This window comes from Aedes aegypti, chromosome 2, assembly GCF_002204515.2.
Source record: "Aedes aegypti strain LVP_AGWG chromosome 2, AaegL5.0 Primary Assembly, whole genome shotgun sequence".
Taxonomy (NCBI): domain Eukaryota; kingdom Metazoa; phylum Arthropoda; class Insecta; order Diptera; family Culicidae; genus Aedes; species Aedes aegypti.
In genome coordinates, this window is record NC_035108.1 from 7949957 (window position 1) to 7966289 (window position 16333).

At 42.0% G+C, this 16333-nt stretch overlaps 2 protein-coding genes across 6 annotated transcripts in view; one reads left to right on the forward strand and one right to left on the reverse strand.

Annotated features, from left to right (window-relative positions):
- Positions 1 to 16333, forward strand: part of LOC5579864 — a 90025-nt gene that overhangs the window by 7398 nt on the left and 66294 nt on the right. The gene's annotated exons all lie outside the window — the stretch shown is intronic.
- The window catches only part of LOC5579865 (carbohydrate sulfotransferase 11), an 88260-nt gene that overhangs the window by 6409 nt on the left and 65518 nt on the right, over positions 1 to 16333 (reverse strand). For all 5 annotated transcript variants that reach the window (XM_021839861.1, XM_021839863.1, XM_021839862.1 and 2 more), the window contains exons 3-4: positions 8388 to 8649; positions 8121 to 8326 (exon numbers count right to left, since the gene is read on the reverse strand). In XM_021839861.1, the coding sequence (XP_021695553.1) occupies positions 8121 to 8326; positions 8388 to 8649 (468 nt within the window). The remainder of the gene's footprint in view (positions 1 to 8120; positions 8327 to 8387; positions 8650 to 16333) is intronic.

Genomic DNA, 16333 nt, shown 5'->3' on the forward strand with positions numbered 1-16333 from the left:
TCGTGGTTCATCCTTCGCCGCCACACACCGTTCTCCTGCACACCGCCGAAGATCGTCCTAAGCACCCGACGTTCGAAGACTCCAAGTGCTTGCAGGTCCTCCTCGAGCATCGTCCACGTTTCATGCCCGTAGAGGACTACCGGCCTTATGAGCGTTTTGTACATGGTACATTTGGTGCGGGCGTGAATCTTTTTTGACCGCAGCTTCTTCTGGAGGCCATAGTAGGCCCGACTTCCACTGATGATGCGCCTCCGTATTTCACGGCTAACGTTATTGTCAGCCGTCAGCAAGGAACCAAGGTAGACGAACTCGTCGACCACCTCGAACGTATCCCCGTCTATCGTAACACTGCTACCTAGGCGAGCCCTGTCGCGCTCGGCCCCACCAGCTAGCATGTACTTTGTCTTGGCCGCATTCACCACCAGTCCAACTTTTGCTGCCTCGCGTTTCAGGCGGGTGTACAGGTCTGCCACCTTTTCAAATGTTCGGCCGACGATGTCCATATCATCCGCGAAGCAAACAAATTGACTGGATCTCGTAAAAATCGTACCCCGGCTGTTAAGCCCGGCTCTCCGCATAACACCTTCTAGCGCAATATTGAACAACAGGCACGAAAGTCCATCACCTTGTCGTAGTCCCCGGTGGGATCCAAACGAACTGGAGTGTTCGCCTGAAACTTTCACACAATTTTGCACACCTTCCATCGTCGCTCTTATCAGTCTAGTGAGCTTCCCGGGAAAGCTGTTCTCGTCCATGATTTTCCATAGCTCTACGCGGTCGATACTGTCGTATGCCGCCTTGAAATCGATGAAAAGGTGATGCGTTGGGACCTGGTATTCACGACATTTTTGGAGGATTTGCCGTACAGTAAAGATCTGGTCCGTTGTCGATCGGCCGTCAACGAAGCCGGCTTGATAACTTCCCACGAACTCGTTTACTACGGGTGACAAACGACGGAAGATGATCTGGGATAATACTTTGTAGGCCGCATTTAGAATGGTGATCGCTCGAAAGTTCTCACAGTCTAACTTGTCGCCTTTCTTGTAGATGGGGCAGATTACCCCTTCCTTCCACTCCTCCGGTAGCTGTTCTGTTTCCCAGATTGTGCCTATCAGCCGGTGCAGACAAATGGCCAGCCTTTCCGGACCCATCTTTATGAGTTCAGCTCCGATACCATCCTTACCAGCAGCTTTATTGTTCTTGAGCTGGTGAATGGCATCCTTAACCTCCCTCAAAGTGGGGGCTGGTTGGTTTCCATCTTCCGCAGTACTGACGAAGGCATTTCCTCCGTTGTCCCGTCCTTCATTGCCTGTGCTCTCAGCACCATTCAGGTCCCAGACAACCAGAAATCGCATGAAAGTTCACGTTACAACTCGTTTATTCATACTAATTACATCAAACCCGCAAAACACCGTGGATAAACTCGTCAGTTTGATGAGTTTCCTCGCATAAAACACTTCTTTTCTGAGTTAATATATACATTTTGTTTCGTCTCGTACACTCGTACAAAGTAATTCGCATCAATCCGTAGCAGCTGTCAAATCAACATTTGTTATCATAAGTTAAGTCGCATAAGATCACAGGTTGGTTCGGTAGAATATTTATACACTCGCATTGTATGTTATTATTCATCACATAATATATGCACGCATATCGCCTCCACTTTTGTACGTAGAAGGCCTTTTCGCGACATCTTATAAGTGAAATTTTGCACATATAAAGCCTCCAGGTGATTTCGTTATATGTACATTTTGGTTGTCTGGGGTGCTCGTCGAAGTGCTGCTTCCACCTTTCGATCACCTCACGCTCGTCCGTCAGAATGCTCCCATCCTTATCCCTGCACATCTCGGCTCGCGGCACGAAGCCGTTGCGGGATGCGTTGAGCTTCTGATAGAACCTACGCGTTTCCTGAGACCGGCACAGCTGTTCCATCTCCTCGCACTCCGTCTCCTCCAGGCGGCGTTTTTTCTCCCGAAAGAGGCGGGTCTGCTGTTGCCGTTTCTGTTTATAGCGTTCCACGTTCTGCCGGGTCCCTTGCTGCAGCATGACCGCCCGCGCTGCATTCTTCTCCTTCAAAACCTCCTGGCACTCCTCGTCGAACCAATCGTTCCGTCGACTCCGTCCCACGTACCCGACGTTGCTCTCAGCTGCATCGTTGATGGCTGCTTTTACTGTTCTCCAGCAGTCCTCAAGAGGGGCTTCGTCCAGCTCACCCTCATCCGGTAATGCAGCCTCGAGTTGCTGCGCGTATGCCGCTGCGACATCCGGTTGCTTGAGCCGCTCTAGGTCATGCCGGGGCGGCCGTCGGTACCGTACGTTGTTAACGACGGAGAGTTTTGGGCGCAGTTTGACCATCACCAGATAGTGGTCAGAGTCGATGTTAGCGCCACGATAGGTCCTGACGTCGATTATGTCGGAGAAGTGCCGACCATCAATCAGAACGTGGTCGATTTGCGATTCTGTCTGCTGTGGTGATCTCCAGGTGTATCGGTACGGAAGGCTGTGCTGGAAGTAGGTGCTACGAATGGCCATATTCTTGGAGGCGGCAAAATCAATTAGTCGTAGGCCGTTTTCGTTCGTCAGCCGGTGAGCGCTGAACTTTCCAATCGTCGGTCTGAATTCCTCCTCCTGGCCAACCTGAGCGTTTAGATCTCCTATGATGATTTTGACGTCGTGGCTTGGGCAACTGTCGTACTCGCGTTCAAGCTGCGCGTAAAAAGCGTCTTTATCATCATCAGTGCTTCCGGAGTGAGGGCTGTGCACGTTTATTATGCTGAAGTTGAAGAACCGGCCTTTGATCCTCAACTTGCACATTCTCTCATTGATCGGCCACCACCCGATCACGCGCCTCTGCATATCACCCATCACTATAAAAGCTGTTCCCAGCACATGTGTATTGCCGCAGCTCTGGTAGATGGTATGGTTACCTCTAAACGTTCGCACCATTGATCCCTTCCAACACACTTCCTGCAACGCTACGATGCCGAATCCACGGTCCTTCAGCACGTCGGCGAGTATGCGTGTGCTCCCGATGAAGTTGAGAGATTTACAGTTCCACGTACCGAGCTTCCAATCGCTAGTCCCTTTACGTCGCTGTGGTCTTCGCCGATTGTCCCGGTTCGTATTCTCTCGTTGATTATTCGTTGCTTGATTTTTTTACGGCTGGCTTGCAGGGCCTGACACCAACCCCCTAGATTTCCGGAGGACCATTCCCCCTAAATGTTCGGAGGACCATAGTGCGCAGTTTAGCTTAGAGTCCTTCTCTGGCACTCGGACGATGATCAGCCGCCCCTGACATGGGGAACAGACGCTCAAGGTTTGCAGAAGCAAAAGCAAAAGCAAACCCCCCCTTCCCTGTCAGCATACGACCAAAGTTCCCACCGGGGGTTGGTTACCCGATCTTCCCTAAGGTTACTCGTACCCCGGCCAGTACCGCGAGGAGGTAGGGATAGGAGTTGCTGGGCAAGAGCTAAGGACCACACAAAGGGGTCTATTTTATTCCTTCAGGTACGCGAGGTACCAATGGTACGCCATGCCCAGCCATTTACCAACCCATCTTCACTCATCACTGGGAATTCCTAGAAAACCAGGATCTCTCAAGTAACCAAGAATTGATAGTTTTTTTCAGATAATGGATCCTGCAAGAAAAGGGACGCCTGAAAAATTCCCGTAGATATTTCTTTTCGGATTCGCCAGGAAATACACCAAGAGTTGCAAAATTGGCAGAATGTCTTCAGAATATAAGACTATCTTCAGAACTTCCTCAAAAAAAAAAAAATGTACAGACATTTTCAAAAAGGTGATATTTTTGTACAATTATAAAAAAAAATCCAATAAAGATTTCACAATAGATTACTTCAGAAGTAACTCGTAAAAATATTAGTTATTTCCCCAAAAAAAATCTTTGAAGGTTTATTGAATAACACGACGATTTTTGGCATCCATCATTGAAACCTTCTCTAATATCGCCGAGAAAATATACAGGAACTCGAGTGGCTCTTGGAGAGATTCCTTCGAAACATCTCTAGGATTTTCTAAGTTGTAGGAGGTTTTTAAATTCCTAAGGGAACATCGATTCACTAACCTTGACCCGTAACGCGGGTAGATCACCTTTTCGAGGTGCGTTACGAGGTAAGTACAAGTTGCCATATTGTACTTTTGTTAAAGCTGTTCTTGTTAATACTTGTAACTTAAGTAGAAAGTAAGAAAGTAACACTTTATTAAGACCCACCTACCGTAAAGTGCCCTAATTCCGCGCTCTTCATACAAAATAATTTATTTCTGGAAATAAACATTGATATTGCAGCGTCCTTTCATGCCATTTGATGCTACTACGATTTAGAATAAGTTTGAATCGAGCAATATATTTTCGCTGGGTAAAAAAAAAGTTGCCGGAAGCCCGTCTATGTAGACGCCATTTTTTTCACAGAAACTTGAAGATCCATGCAAAATTTTCGAAGTCTTTATAAAAAAAATTAATATACGAGGAATGGTTTGAAAAGGATCATATTTCGTTTGTCGTAATTTATCGATGATCCTTTATGGTTTTTTCTGAAGTTTATTTTATAAATATCGCTTTAAGCAATAGAGCGAACTAGACCTTGTATTGTAAGAGCAGAATACAAATAGGGAAAGTGTACCAGTTATGGCTATAGTGGTTCCCTATTTAGCCATATGTATTTTCTCGAAAACTTTCACATTTTTAATATTTTTGGATGTTTTAATTATACCAAACCAAACCATAGATATCTAAAAAAATGTTGAGTATAAGTTTGAAGAACATAACAAAGAGTATACTGTGAAAAAATCACCGAATTGGAACTGTAAACAATAAAAATACAGATTTTACCGCCAAAATCCTTGAAAACGAACAAATATACCGTAATTCTGTAACTACTATCGAAAAGTTCGGAGACAGCATTATTTTCGTCGAACTTTTGTGAAATCATTTGACAGAATCTCCTGCAGACAAGAGGCTCTTTTGTTTCAGTTTTTCACGACACTTATAATCAGTTAAAGCTAGTGTAGTGGTAAAAAGCCTACTTCCTGATCGGTAGGTCGAGAGTTCAATTCCCGGCCGGAACATTTTCGATTTTTCTTTATGATTTTGTTTGTAAGCGATTTCGAATATTGTGAGGTTATTTTTCAACGAACGTTCAGCTATAATCTAATGTCGAATTCGTTCTTGAGCCTAGGTTGGAACTGTCGAAACCAGTTTTAACCCCAACTCGATACAGGTTCGACAGAACTACAATTTGCAAGACGTTGATTTCTTTGGGTGGTGAACACCGAACCAGTTCCTAAAAACAAAAACGACATACATGTGAATCGACCAAATTTTCATTAGATGCTCTAGATTTGCTCTTGAAAATTTAGGCGTGGTTTTTATTAAGCTTCGCCTTATGTTGTTTTCGACGTTACGGTGGATGACGAAACACAGTTTTTACGAGTCTTATACACGCATTGTCAAAATCTCTCTCATTATTGAACTTTCATGTACCTCGGATATTTTTACGAAAACGTTTAAAATTTGGGCACTGGAATGTTAAAAATATTCTCTCGGTGAATGTTTTCTCATGGGACAGTTTTATTGAGTTTACTAGAATTTAATATGGAAAACAATAATTAAAGTTGAAGAATTCCGATTTTGACCAACAGAATATTTTGAGACTTTCAGGGTGTGAAAGTTTTGTTGAGATATTTATCTTTATTGAAAAAAAAACTGAGGCACATGACACTTAGATTATAATCGAAATGTTGACACCGTGATACAAACTTGGGAAATGGGAATATTTCACGAGTTTCATTAATATAATGTAAGGGGACGGACCTGGTGTAGTGGTTAGAACACACGCCTCTCACGCCGAGGACCTGGGATCGAATCCCATCCCCGAGATAGTCACAAAAAAAAATCAGTGACGACTTCCTTCGGAAGGGAAGTAAAGCCGTTGGTCCCGAGATGAACTAGTCCAGGGCTAAAAATCTCGTTAATAAAGATAGAAAAAAAAAAAAATAATATAATGAATATTTCCGAGAGTTCTGGACTTGCGGTAAACCGGATTCGGACACATTAATGAAGATATATAAAGAAAATATTTCGCTAAAGACACTCGCTCAACTGTTCGAGCTAACAAACATCGGAAATTTTCCACCCAAAGCAAACCTGCCGTTTTCAAGCCACGAATCAAATATTTAACAAAATCCCATATATAATTTCATTTAGATGTCCAATTGTTCAACCTTGAAATAAGGAAGTGTGCTCAATCAAATAAAAAAATAGTTTTAGACTGGAATAAAATCAAAATTTCTGAAAATTTGACTCATACAAAGCTTAATTTACGGTTTTCGTAGGAATTACAGAATCGGTCGAGGTGGAATCGAGGAACTAGACTGCGAAAATCACTATTTGAAACGGAGTGAAGTTGAAGAACAGGTGCTCCGCACAAGAATTTCATTTCAAGAAGTGCTCCGCGAGTCACAAAGGCTGAAAACCCCTGGTCTAGTTTATATTTTTCCCATAATCCCAAACAGATCTGCAAGCGATCTACTCATAAAGCTCTTTTATTGTTGCAATATTAATTTTAAATTAACCATTAGAATCATTTTATTTCTTAACTGCGCTGACTTACGGCACCTAACGGTATTTGTCCTTGATGACGGAGAGGTCGAGGTGGAAAAATGACTCAATCAGCATTTGAGGCTGGTTTCAACTAATTAATCAATTTCCAAATCCGAATTAAAAAAATACCTATAATTTCTAGGGAATTTCTTGTAGTAATATGCAGGGTTGGGAAAAAATCTGAAATTCACTCTACAGTTGTCAAACAAAGCCAATCACAGTCAGCGAAGCCAGTGAAACTCACGCCCATCGCTGCTGTAGGTTTAAAGCCTTGAAAATTGCAAAACACCCGTTGCTAAGGGCAACCCAAAATTACTGTAGAAAAATGTTCTATTTCCCGCATTTAGAGCCTTCAATGACACTACTGATTTAGAGAAAATCATGTACCCTATATAGGCTACTTGATGAGATTCACGATTTTAAACTGCTGTAGTGAGAGAGTCACGCGATTTTCGCGAAATTCAAGCCTACTACTATTACCATTCCCAGCGCTGGTTATATGAATATTCTGCAAAAATTTCAAAAATAATGCTTGGAACATATTGGGTTTTAGTAGCGTTTCTGGTTAACATTACGAAGGAATCCCTGAATGTATTCAAACAAGAATTATATATAGAATTTATACTTTGTTAGTTTGTCTTTCTCATTCTTTGTAGAATCAAAACCGTGTGTTTTGATTTTCCTATGACTGAGGAAGCCAAACTAACATACCGTAGATCTTAAACATCCCTAACGAATTCATCTACCATAACTCAGAAGATAAAATTTTCTGCAGAATTTCAGATAGTTGAGAAATTTATATAACGAATTTTTCACATTGTGTTCTATCAAGCAGTGATTCCCTTCATGAAAGAGAAGTTAATCTTACAATCCGAATAAAATATGAAAATATGAAGATTTATGTGTAGAACCATTTTAATGATTCTTAAAACCCCAAAGTAGAATGCTGGGAATGTAACTACCTACTAAGAATCTACAATAATCAAACTGAAATATCAGTAAGTGAAAAACGAATTTAGTGTTATACCAATTGATTTCACTAGAGTTTATATCCTTTGACATATACCCATATTTCGATCTCAACTATAAGGCCGTCTTCAATAGCGTGTACCTACTAGTCTCGACTTTAACTTAATTTAATCTAAAGAAGAAATAGTTAGACATGATATGCTTCAACTTCAATAGGTACAACAGTCAAATAGCCAGATATGAGAAGAGTCTTCAAACACTTCGAGGGCCGCAAAAAATGAAAGAAGTTGAATGCGGCCCGCGGGTCGTGTGTTAGCCAGCCCTGTACTGAACTGATTCCACAAATTCAGAAGTTTTTTAGTCTTTCTCAAGGAACTAGACCAGATATTATATTATGGCTTCTTTCAGCTTAATATTTTTCGCAAACAATCCTTTAAGGCTGCCATCAAAGAATCTACGTATTGTAAGGACAGCCCTCAACACCTCATGTAATAATTCGACGATCCCTGTCAGTAGTCCCACATCTACTCACCGCATCCACCGAGGGCCTTGGATACCTCTGCCGGGCAAGCTGCAGCGGCACGTCTTTGGTCTTTTTGAGGAACTCCGGCGTGTAGCCGGCCAGCAGGTTGAAGTTGTACATCCACGAGGTGGACGCCGCCTTGAACACGTTGCACCACACCAGATGGTACTCCCGGTTGATGAGATACTCCCACGCTTTGGGCTTGTAATTTTGCTCTGGAAGATTCGGGAAGCGCTAGAACATTTTCCCCGTAGCAATGAAGGCCATCGTACTTACTCGGTTCGTTTAATCTATACTCGTTGCACTTGTCGTTCAAGCGTGTCACACGATCCTCCATGCGGTGCTTCATGTAGTCCATGTCTATCTGATATTGGTTGCTAGTGCTATTCTTAATGGCTTTATGCTGAAGCTGTTGGTCGTGTGTCTGTTGGTGCTTCCGGTGTTGCTGTTGCTGCTGGTGGTGGACCACGGCCGGAGGAGGATGATGCACCGCATGGTACTGAAGCTGATGTCGGGAGCCATTAGTGCCGGTACCGTACTGCAAAAAAAAAAGTCCAACAGGACCAGGAAGAGAATGTATGATTATTTTCTATGGTAGAGAGACAAACCGCGGCGCGGAGATGGTGCATGTATGCATTTGTTCATAAGGGCGGTTCGAATTTAAAAAAAAGTTTGATAAAAATGATAAATGATGATAAAAATAGTGTTCTGGCTTAAAAGTGACCCAAAAACAAAGTAGGTTTATATGGAAATTACTATGGAGAAGTTTTGAAAAATGTTCAAAAACATTAGTACTGTAATGTAAGTACAAATACACAGTACAGTGCGAAATTTTAGGGTTACTCCCTGAAAAAACATACAAAAGTTGATTGTCCATATATATTCTCGTTCAATTTAAACTCTCTTTGGCTCATTCAAAAGGCAATGAGTCAATCGTACTTTGTATGTTAGTATTATATTCAATAATACCCTCTGAGCAGAATGCTAATTGAGATCGTCAAAAAGGTAGATTAAGGTATTGTACCTTTCAATTCAGCCCCAATTGTTTATTTTTGGCAGATAGGGTGTAGAGCTACTTGGACACTTCCATGATTCACTTTGGCACGGAGGTTTTTCTCGGCCGAATTGAAACTATGCAATTTGAGCACTTTAGCATATATTGGCAAAATATGAACTCAAAAAAGAAGCTTTAAAAAAACCCCAATGCCTAAATGAATAAAAAGGGCCAAGAATAGAATCCAGTTCCCGTTTGACAACTTGTAGTCTTTTTATATTGGATGCGGGTAGCTGACACTCAACTGACAAGTCGAATCTAGTACACGACACTGAAGACGGCCTTACAGTTGAGGACGAAATACGTGTTTCTGGCAAAGGAATCAAACTCTAGTGGAATTAAATGGTATGGTGCTCAATTTGGTTTCCCTTGGAGATTGTAAAACACATAAAGGAGATGAAATTTTCAAACAGTTTTGAATTTTGAATCGCCCTAGTGTTCATAAGAGCAAAGGACTCGATTTGACATCGTATGGACGTGGTCGGATAAAATTAAATTGGATAGAGCTTCAAACGACCCGTGTTTGCTTATAGTAGCACATAGTGATGAGAGACAGGAGTTGGCGGAAATTCAATTGAGTCCTGTTCGGGAAGGCGGTTGACTTTCACGCGAGTCTAGTTCTACTAGAACTAGAATCTAGTTTCTATTCATTAGTGCAAACGTTTCATGTGACGTGCAGAAATTAGTGCCTTGTATGCATAGATTGCATTTTTCAGGATTTTAGGATTTGTTTTTGAATGAAGGTGTTTTTCAACTAGTTTTATAGCTATAATACGTTTTCATCGATCTTATCTATAAACTAAACATTCGTTAAACATGGTTTGATAGTTGTTTGATAGTTATTGATCGTAATAGTTTCAGGTTTAATGTCATGTGTCAATGTTTGTTTCTCAAATTACATTTTTCATTTCAAAGTAATTTCACGCAGTACTAAACAAACTCTCCTTTCGGAACGTGTAACTGTGCATACATGAACACACATCACGCTACATTAGAAGTCGTTTGTTTGTCCTTCCTAACGATGTGTACGCAGGCCGCTTTAAAAGAGGCCTGAGCACCGGATTGATTTGATAGCTCCAAAAACATTCTGCCGGAGCGGTGTGACACGCACGACTCGGGCTGCGTTTCCTGAAACCAGAAATTTACCACCCTTCAATAAAACTCACGCTTCTTGAAGCGATTTAAGTCCTGGGGAACAGCACAGCAAAAATAATTGTGCTTTTACTTTGAAATCAATGAAGTTGATAATTTGTGTAAAAATGTTCAACTTTAGAAAACTGGAACAATAAATTTTGTTTTTTTGTTTGTATGTCATGATATGTTTCACTGTGTACGTCAAAAATTCTTTCGATTTCCTTCGTGCGATGAAATACGTTATTTTAACGTCACGCACAGGAACCGGAAAAAGACACAACGAAAGAGTAAGATTACACGTGGGAAGAAACAACGTATTTTGTTTTCTTCTATTACGAATATCTGTCAAAGGACACAAACTCTAGTGGAATTAGATGGTATAGTACTATATTCGGTTTGCATTTATTTATAGGTATTCCTCTAAACAGCTCGATATTTTATTATCAAAGTTCTTCAAGAATTTTATTGCTGTGTGCATTTGAAATGCAAATATCAAATGCGGGAACACCAAATGCGGTAAGATTTTTCTCAAGAAATGCGATGTCAAAGATAGATTTTTCTTGCTAGGTCGGCCTTGATTTATACAATCGTTGCTAGGTGTCCTTTGATTGTTTTGTGTTTCCGCATTTGAAGGTTGTTTAGTCAAGATTTGCATCTCAAATGCGAGCAGCAATATTTCAGATTCCTCAAAGAAAAGCTTCAGGATTTCTCCTGATATTTCATCTGGACTACAATAAGTGACTTCTGTAGGAATTTTCTTCTAAAGTTCCCATAACTTTAATTTTTCTTCCAAAAATTTTTTTAGCAATTTATCTAGGAAATTTTCGTAAACATCCTACAAAGTCCAGTTCTTTCAGCGATCCTTGTTCATTAAAGATGTTTTTAGAACTAGTATAGTGTAACCAGCTTCATCAGAGGTCACTTAAGATTTTTGTTTAGAAACATCTTACGGATTCAAAAAAAATATCTAATTATTTCTGAAAAATTTTCTTGGAATTTCTCTGGAGACATTCTTAAAAGAACGCCTGAAAAAAAATCTTTGAAAACTTTCTTGGGAAATATCGCAAAGAATTACTGATTTTTTTTACAGGATGATCCTCATAATTAATTCCTGAAAGTATTCTTAGAACTTTCTTGGAGGTGCGAATGTTATGTTGATGTTTGAGGTTATGGCTTTCAGTCTTAAATAAAACTCATAACGGATTTGGGTAACGCGCCCTAACTAGAGATCAGGGAGTCGTGAATTCGATTCTCACCGAGAAGACGTGTAACTTTTTCGCAAAACTTCACTTCAATTTATCCATTTAATTCAATTTCTAAGTATATGAAATGTTTAGCTTTTCGGTTGTTGTTAAACTTCCAATCGGTTGATTAGCCGTAAACCACGATTCATAATTAATTAAAAACAAGTACATGTATTGTGCCTTTTTAAGTTTTATTTAAGACTGTAAGCCATAACCTCAAACACGGTATTCTTAGAGAAATTCCAAATTGAAATCCTAAAAGACAAACCCTAGGAAATTCCTGGAGGCATCTGTGGAGAAGCTATTAGTTGAATTTTTGAAAATCGATGGATCGATCACTGGATAAAATCCTAGAGAGCTTAGGCGCCGTCCACAAATTACGTAACGCTCTCTAGGGGAAGGGGGAGCAGACTCAAACGTTCGGCTCATACAAAAAATTGAAATTTTCCTACAATAAGCATTACGAATGTGGGGAAGGAGGTCAAACATTTTCAGTTTCAGCTTTACGTAATAAATTGACGCTGCCTTAGGACTTCTGAAAGAATCTTAGTCAAAATTCTAGATGATCTTTTATGTAATTTTTTGGTTATTATTGGGAAAATCTAGGTTGGATTCTTGAGGTATTTAGAACAAAATTGGTGAAATTTCTTAGGAAAGTTCTTGAAGGAATTCCAGGAAGATATTTACTGATTACTAGTTGACCTTGGGCCCAGATAGCCGTATCGGTAAACGCGCAGCTGTTTAGCATGACCAAGCTGAGCGTCGTGGGTTCGAATCCCACCGGTCGAGGATCTTTTCGGGTTGGAAATTTCCTCGACCTCCCAGGGCATAGAGTATCTTCGTACCTGCTACACGATATATACATGCAAAAATGGTTATTGACATAGTACACTAGAACACTAAGCTGAGAAGCAGGCTCTGTCCCAGTGAGGACGTAACGCCAGAAAGAAGAAGAAGAAGTAGTTGACCTGACAAACCTTGTTTTATGCCGAAGTAGACTGTTTTCTAATGTCCAACAAATTTATACTAACTAAATGTCAGTTTTCTACCTTTGGTTTTCCCAATTTTCAAGACTTTTTGTACACACTAACACGTCGGAACACTTCAAGAACCTAACTATGAAAGAATCAAATAAATCGATTGATTCGTTGTCAAGTTATTTCGTGACATACAAACACCATTCCATTTTTATTTATATAGAGAAATAGATAGAAGATAATCCCGAAACGAACTTCTGAAAAAATCTTCGGAATGATTTCCGAAACTTTGGGCATATATAATTGCCTTGATCAGAATAAGAATGTGTCAGCGAGTGTTACAAGGTGTGACAAACAGTGGGTGGTGTGTGCTCGTTACCTTCCACGAACGCTAAATGTCATGCGTGTTGGCACGGTAAATGGCTGGGCATGGCGTACCTTTGGTACCTTGCGTACCTGCTGGAATAAGTAAACCCCTATTTCAACTCCTATCCCTACCACCTCGTAGTACTGGCCGGGGTACGAGTAACTTTGGGGAAGATCGGGTAACCAAGTTGAGGTTCAAAGGCTGGTTCTTAAACTTCAGCATAATAAACGTGCACAGCCCTCACTCCCGAAGCACTGATAATGATAAAGACGCTTTTTACACGCAGCTCGAACGCGAGTATGACAGCTACCCAAGCTACGACGTCAAACTCATCATAGGAGATCTAAGCGCTCAGATTGGCCAGGAGGAGGAGTTCAAACCGACGATTGGTAAGTTCAGCGCCCACCGGCTGACGAAGAAAAACGGCTTACGACTAATCGATTTCGCCGCCTCCAAGAATATGGCCATTCGTAGCACCTAATTCCAGCACAGCCTTTCATACCGATACACCTGGAGATCACCACAGCAGACAGAATCACAAATCGACCACGTTCTGATTAATGGATGGCAATTCTCCGACATTATAGACGTCAGGACCTATCGTGGCGCTAACATCGACTCTGACCACTGTCTGGTGATGGTTGAACTGCGCCCAAAACTCTCGCCGTTAACAACGTGTAGTACCGACGGCTTCCCCGGTATGACCTAGAGCGTACGCGCAGCACCTCGAGGCTACATCACCGGATTAGGGTGAGCTGGATGAAGCTTCTTTTGAGGACTGCTGGAGAACAGTAAAAGCAGCCATCAACAATGCAGCTGAGAGCAACGTTGGATACGTGGGACGGAGTCGATGGAACAATTGGTTCGACGAGGAATGTAGGCAGATTCTGAAGGAGAATAATGCAGCGCGGGTGGTCATGCTTACAGCAACGGACCCGTCAGAACGTTGAACGTTATAAACGGAAACAGCAACAGCAGACCCGCCTCTTTCGGGAGAGAAAACGCCACATGGAGGAGGCGGAATGCGAGAAGATGAAGCAGCTGTTCCGGTCTCAAGAAACACGTAAGTTTTATCAGAAGCTCAACGCATCCCGCAACGACTTCGTGCTGTGAGCCGAGATGTGCAGGGATAAGGATGGGAGAATTTTGACGGACTTGCGTGAGGTGATCGAAAGGTGGAAGCAGCACTTCGACGAACACCTGAATGGCTCTGAGAGCACAGGCAATGAAGGACGGGACAACGGAGAAAATGCCTTCGTCAGTACTGCGGAAGATGGAAACCAACCAGCCAAACTTTGAGAGAGGTTAAGGATGCCATTCACCAGCTTATGAACAATAAAGCTGCTGGTGAGTATGGTATCGGAGCTGAACTCATAAAGATGGGCCCGGAGAGGTTGGCCAATTGTCTGCATCGGCTGATAGGCACAATCTGGGAAACACAGGAATCTGGGAGTGGAAGGAAGGAGCAATATGCCCCATCTACAAGAAAGGCGACAAGTTAAATTGTGAGAACTTTCGACCGATCACCATTCTAAATGCGCCTACAAAGTATTATACCAGATCATCTTCCGTCGTCTGTCACCTGTTGTAAACAAATTCGTGGGAAGTTATCAAGCCGACTTCGTTGACGGCCGATCGACATCGGACCAGATCTTTACTGTACGGAAAATCCTCTAAAAATGCCGTGAATACCAGGTCCCAACGCATCACCTTTCCATCGATTTTAAGGCGGTATACGATGTTATCGACCGCAAAGTTATGGACTTTCGTGCCTGTTGTTCAATATTGCGCTAGAAGGTTTTATGCGGAGAGCCAGAGTACGATTTTTACGAGATCCAGTCAATTTATTTGCTTCGCGGATGATATTGGCCGAACATTTGAAAAGGTGGCAGAGCTGTTCATCCGCCTGAAACGCGAGGCAGCAAAAGTTGGACTGGTGGTGAATGCGTCCAAAACAAAGTACATGCTAGCTGGTGGGGCCAACGCGACAGGGCTCGCCTAGGTAGCAGTGTTACGATAGACGGAGACACGTTCGAGGTGGTCGGCGAGTTCTTCTACCTTGGATCCTTGCTGACGGCTGACAATAACGTTAGCCGTAAAATATGGAGGCGCATCATCAGTGGAAGTCGGGCCTACTATGGCCTCCAGAAGAGGCTTGGATCAAAAAAGATTCACGCCCGCACCAAATGTACCATGTACAAAACGCTCATAAGGCCAGTAGTCCTCTACGGGCATGAAACGTGGACGATGCTCGAGGAGGACTTGCAAGCACTTGGAGTCTTTGAACGTCGGGTACTTAGGACAATCTATGGCGGTGGGCAGGAAAACGGTGTGTGGCGGCGAAGGATGAACCAAGATCTCGCCCAATTCTACGCCGAACCCAGTATCCAGAAGGTGGCCAAAACTGGAAAGATACGAAGGGCAGGGCATGTTGTAAGAGTGCCAGACAGCAACCCTGCAAAGATGGTGATGCGTCCGATCCGGTTGGTACAAGAAGGCGTGGAGCGCAGCGACCTAAGTGGGCGAATCAAGTGCGCATCGATTTGGCGAGCGTGGGCAGAACCGAGGATGGAGAGATGCGGCCACGAACCGAGTATTGTGGCGTGAAATTCTTGATTCAGTGTTATCTGTTTAAATGTAACTAAATAATGAATAATGACGGTGTGTACTGGGCGATGGATTTTGATGGAATTTGTTACATCTGTTTATCTGTGTTTGAAGCTTTAAAATGTTAGATGAGCTGTTTTCATCGAAATGAGCTAAAAGTTCGAAAGGACAATCAGATTCTGAACATGAATTAGCAACGTGGAGCAAAATATGGTTCATTGAACAACCAAGGTAGTCATAAATAATGTTGTAATTGTTGAAATTTGTACTTCATAAAAATCAAAATCATTTTTCGTAAAACATCGCTTCCACAATTAGTGTAGCAATACTTATAACGTGCTCCTTCATGTGAAGTCAACCGTCATTTAAAACAATTACAGTGTAAACATCATCAAGAGCACGTGCTCTAGTACCCGTGACCATATTTAACGTCACCACCGGGCTATGATGATGACTACACATTCACACATACCAACTTTACAAAGACCTTTTCATTGCCGTGGAAAGGAAGGATGGAGACGTACCGTGCGGTATCGTAATCCACCCTCGCTTTAAAATCAGTTTCATTTCACAAAATCACTAATAATTGATTTTTATTTCTTGATTTAAATCAAGCCTGTCCAACTTTTTCGAACTTTGGTTCAAATATCAGAAACACATAATACTGTTACGGGCACATAATACGGCGGGCTTAATTTTTTTTTTGTTTTCAAGTGTACCGAGATTTTTGTGAAATCAAACCGTCAGCCAGTGGACAAGCTATTTAAAGTGTAAAAAATTACTCTGGAACATCACACTTTCGATTATATGCGAATTTGTTCCGGATTCAATTGCGCCAA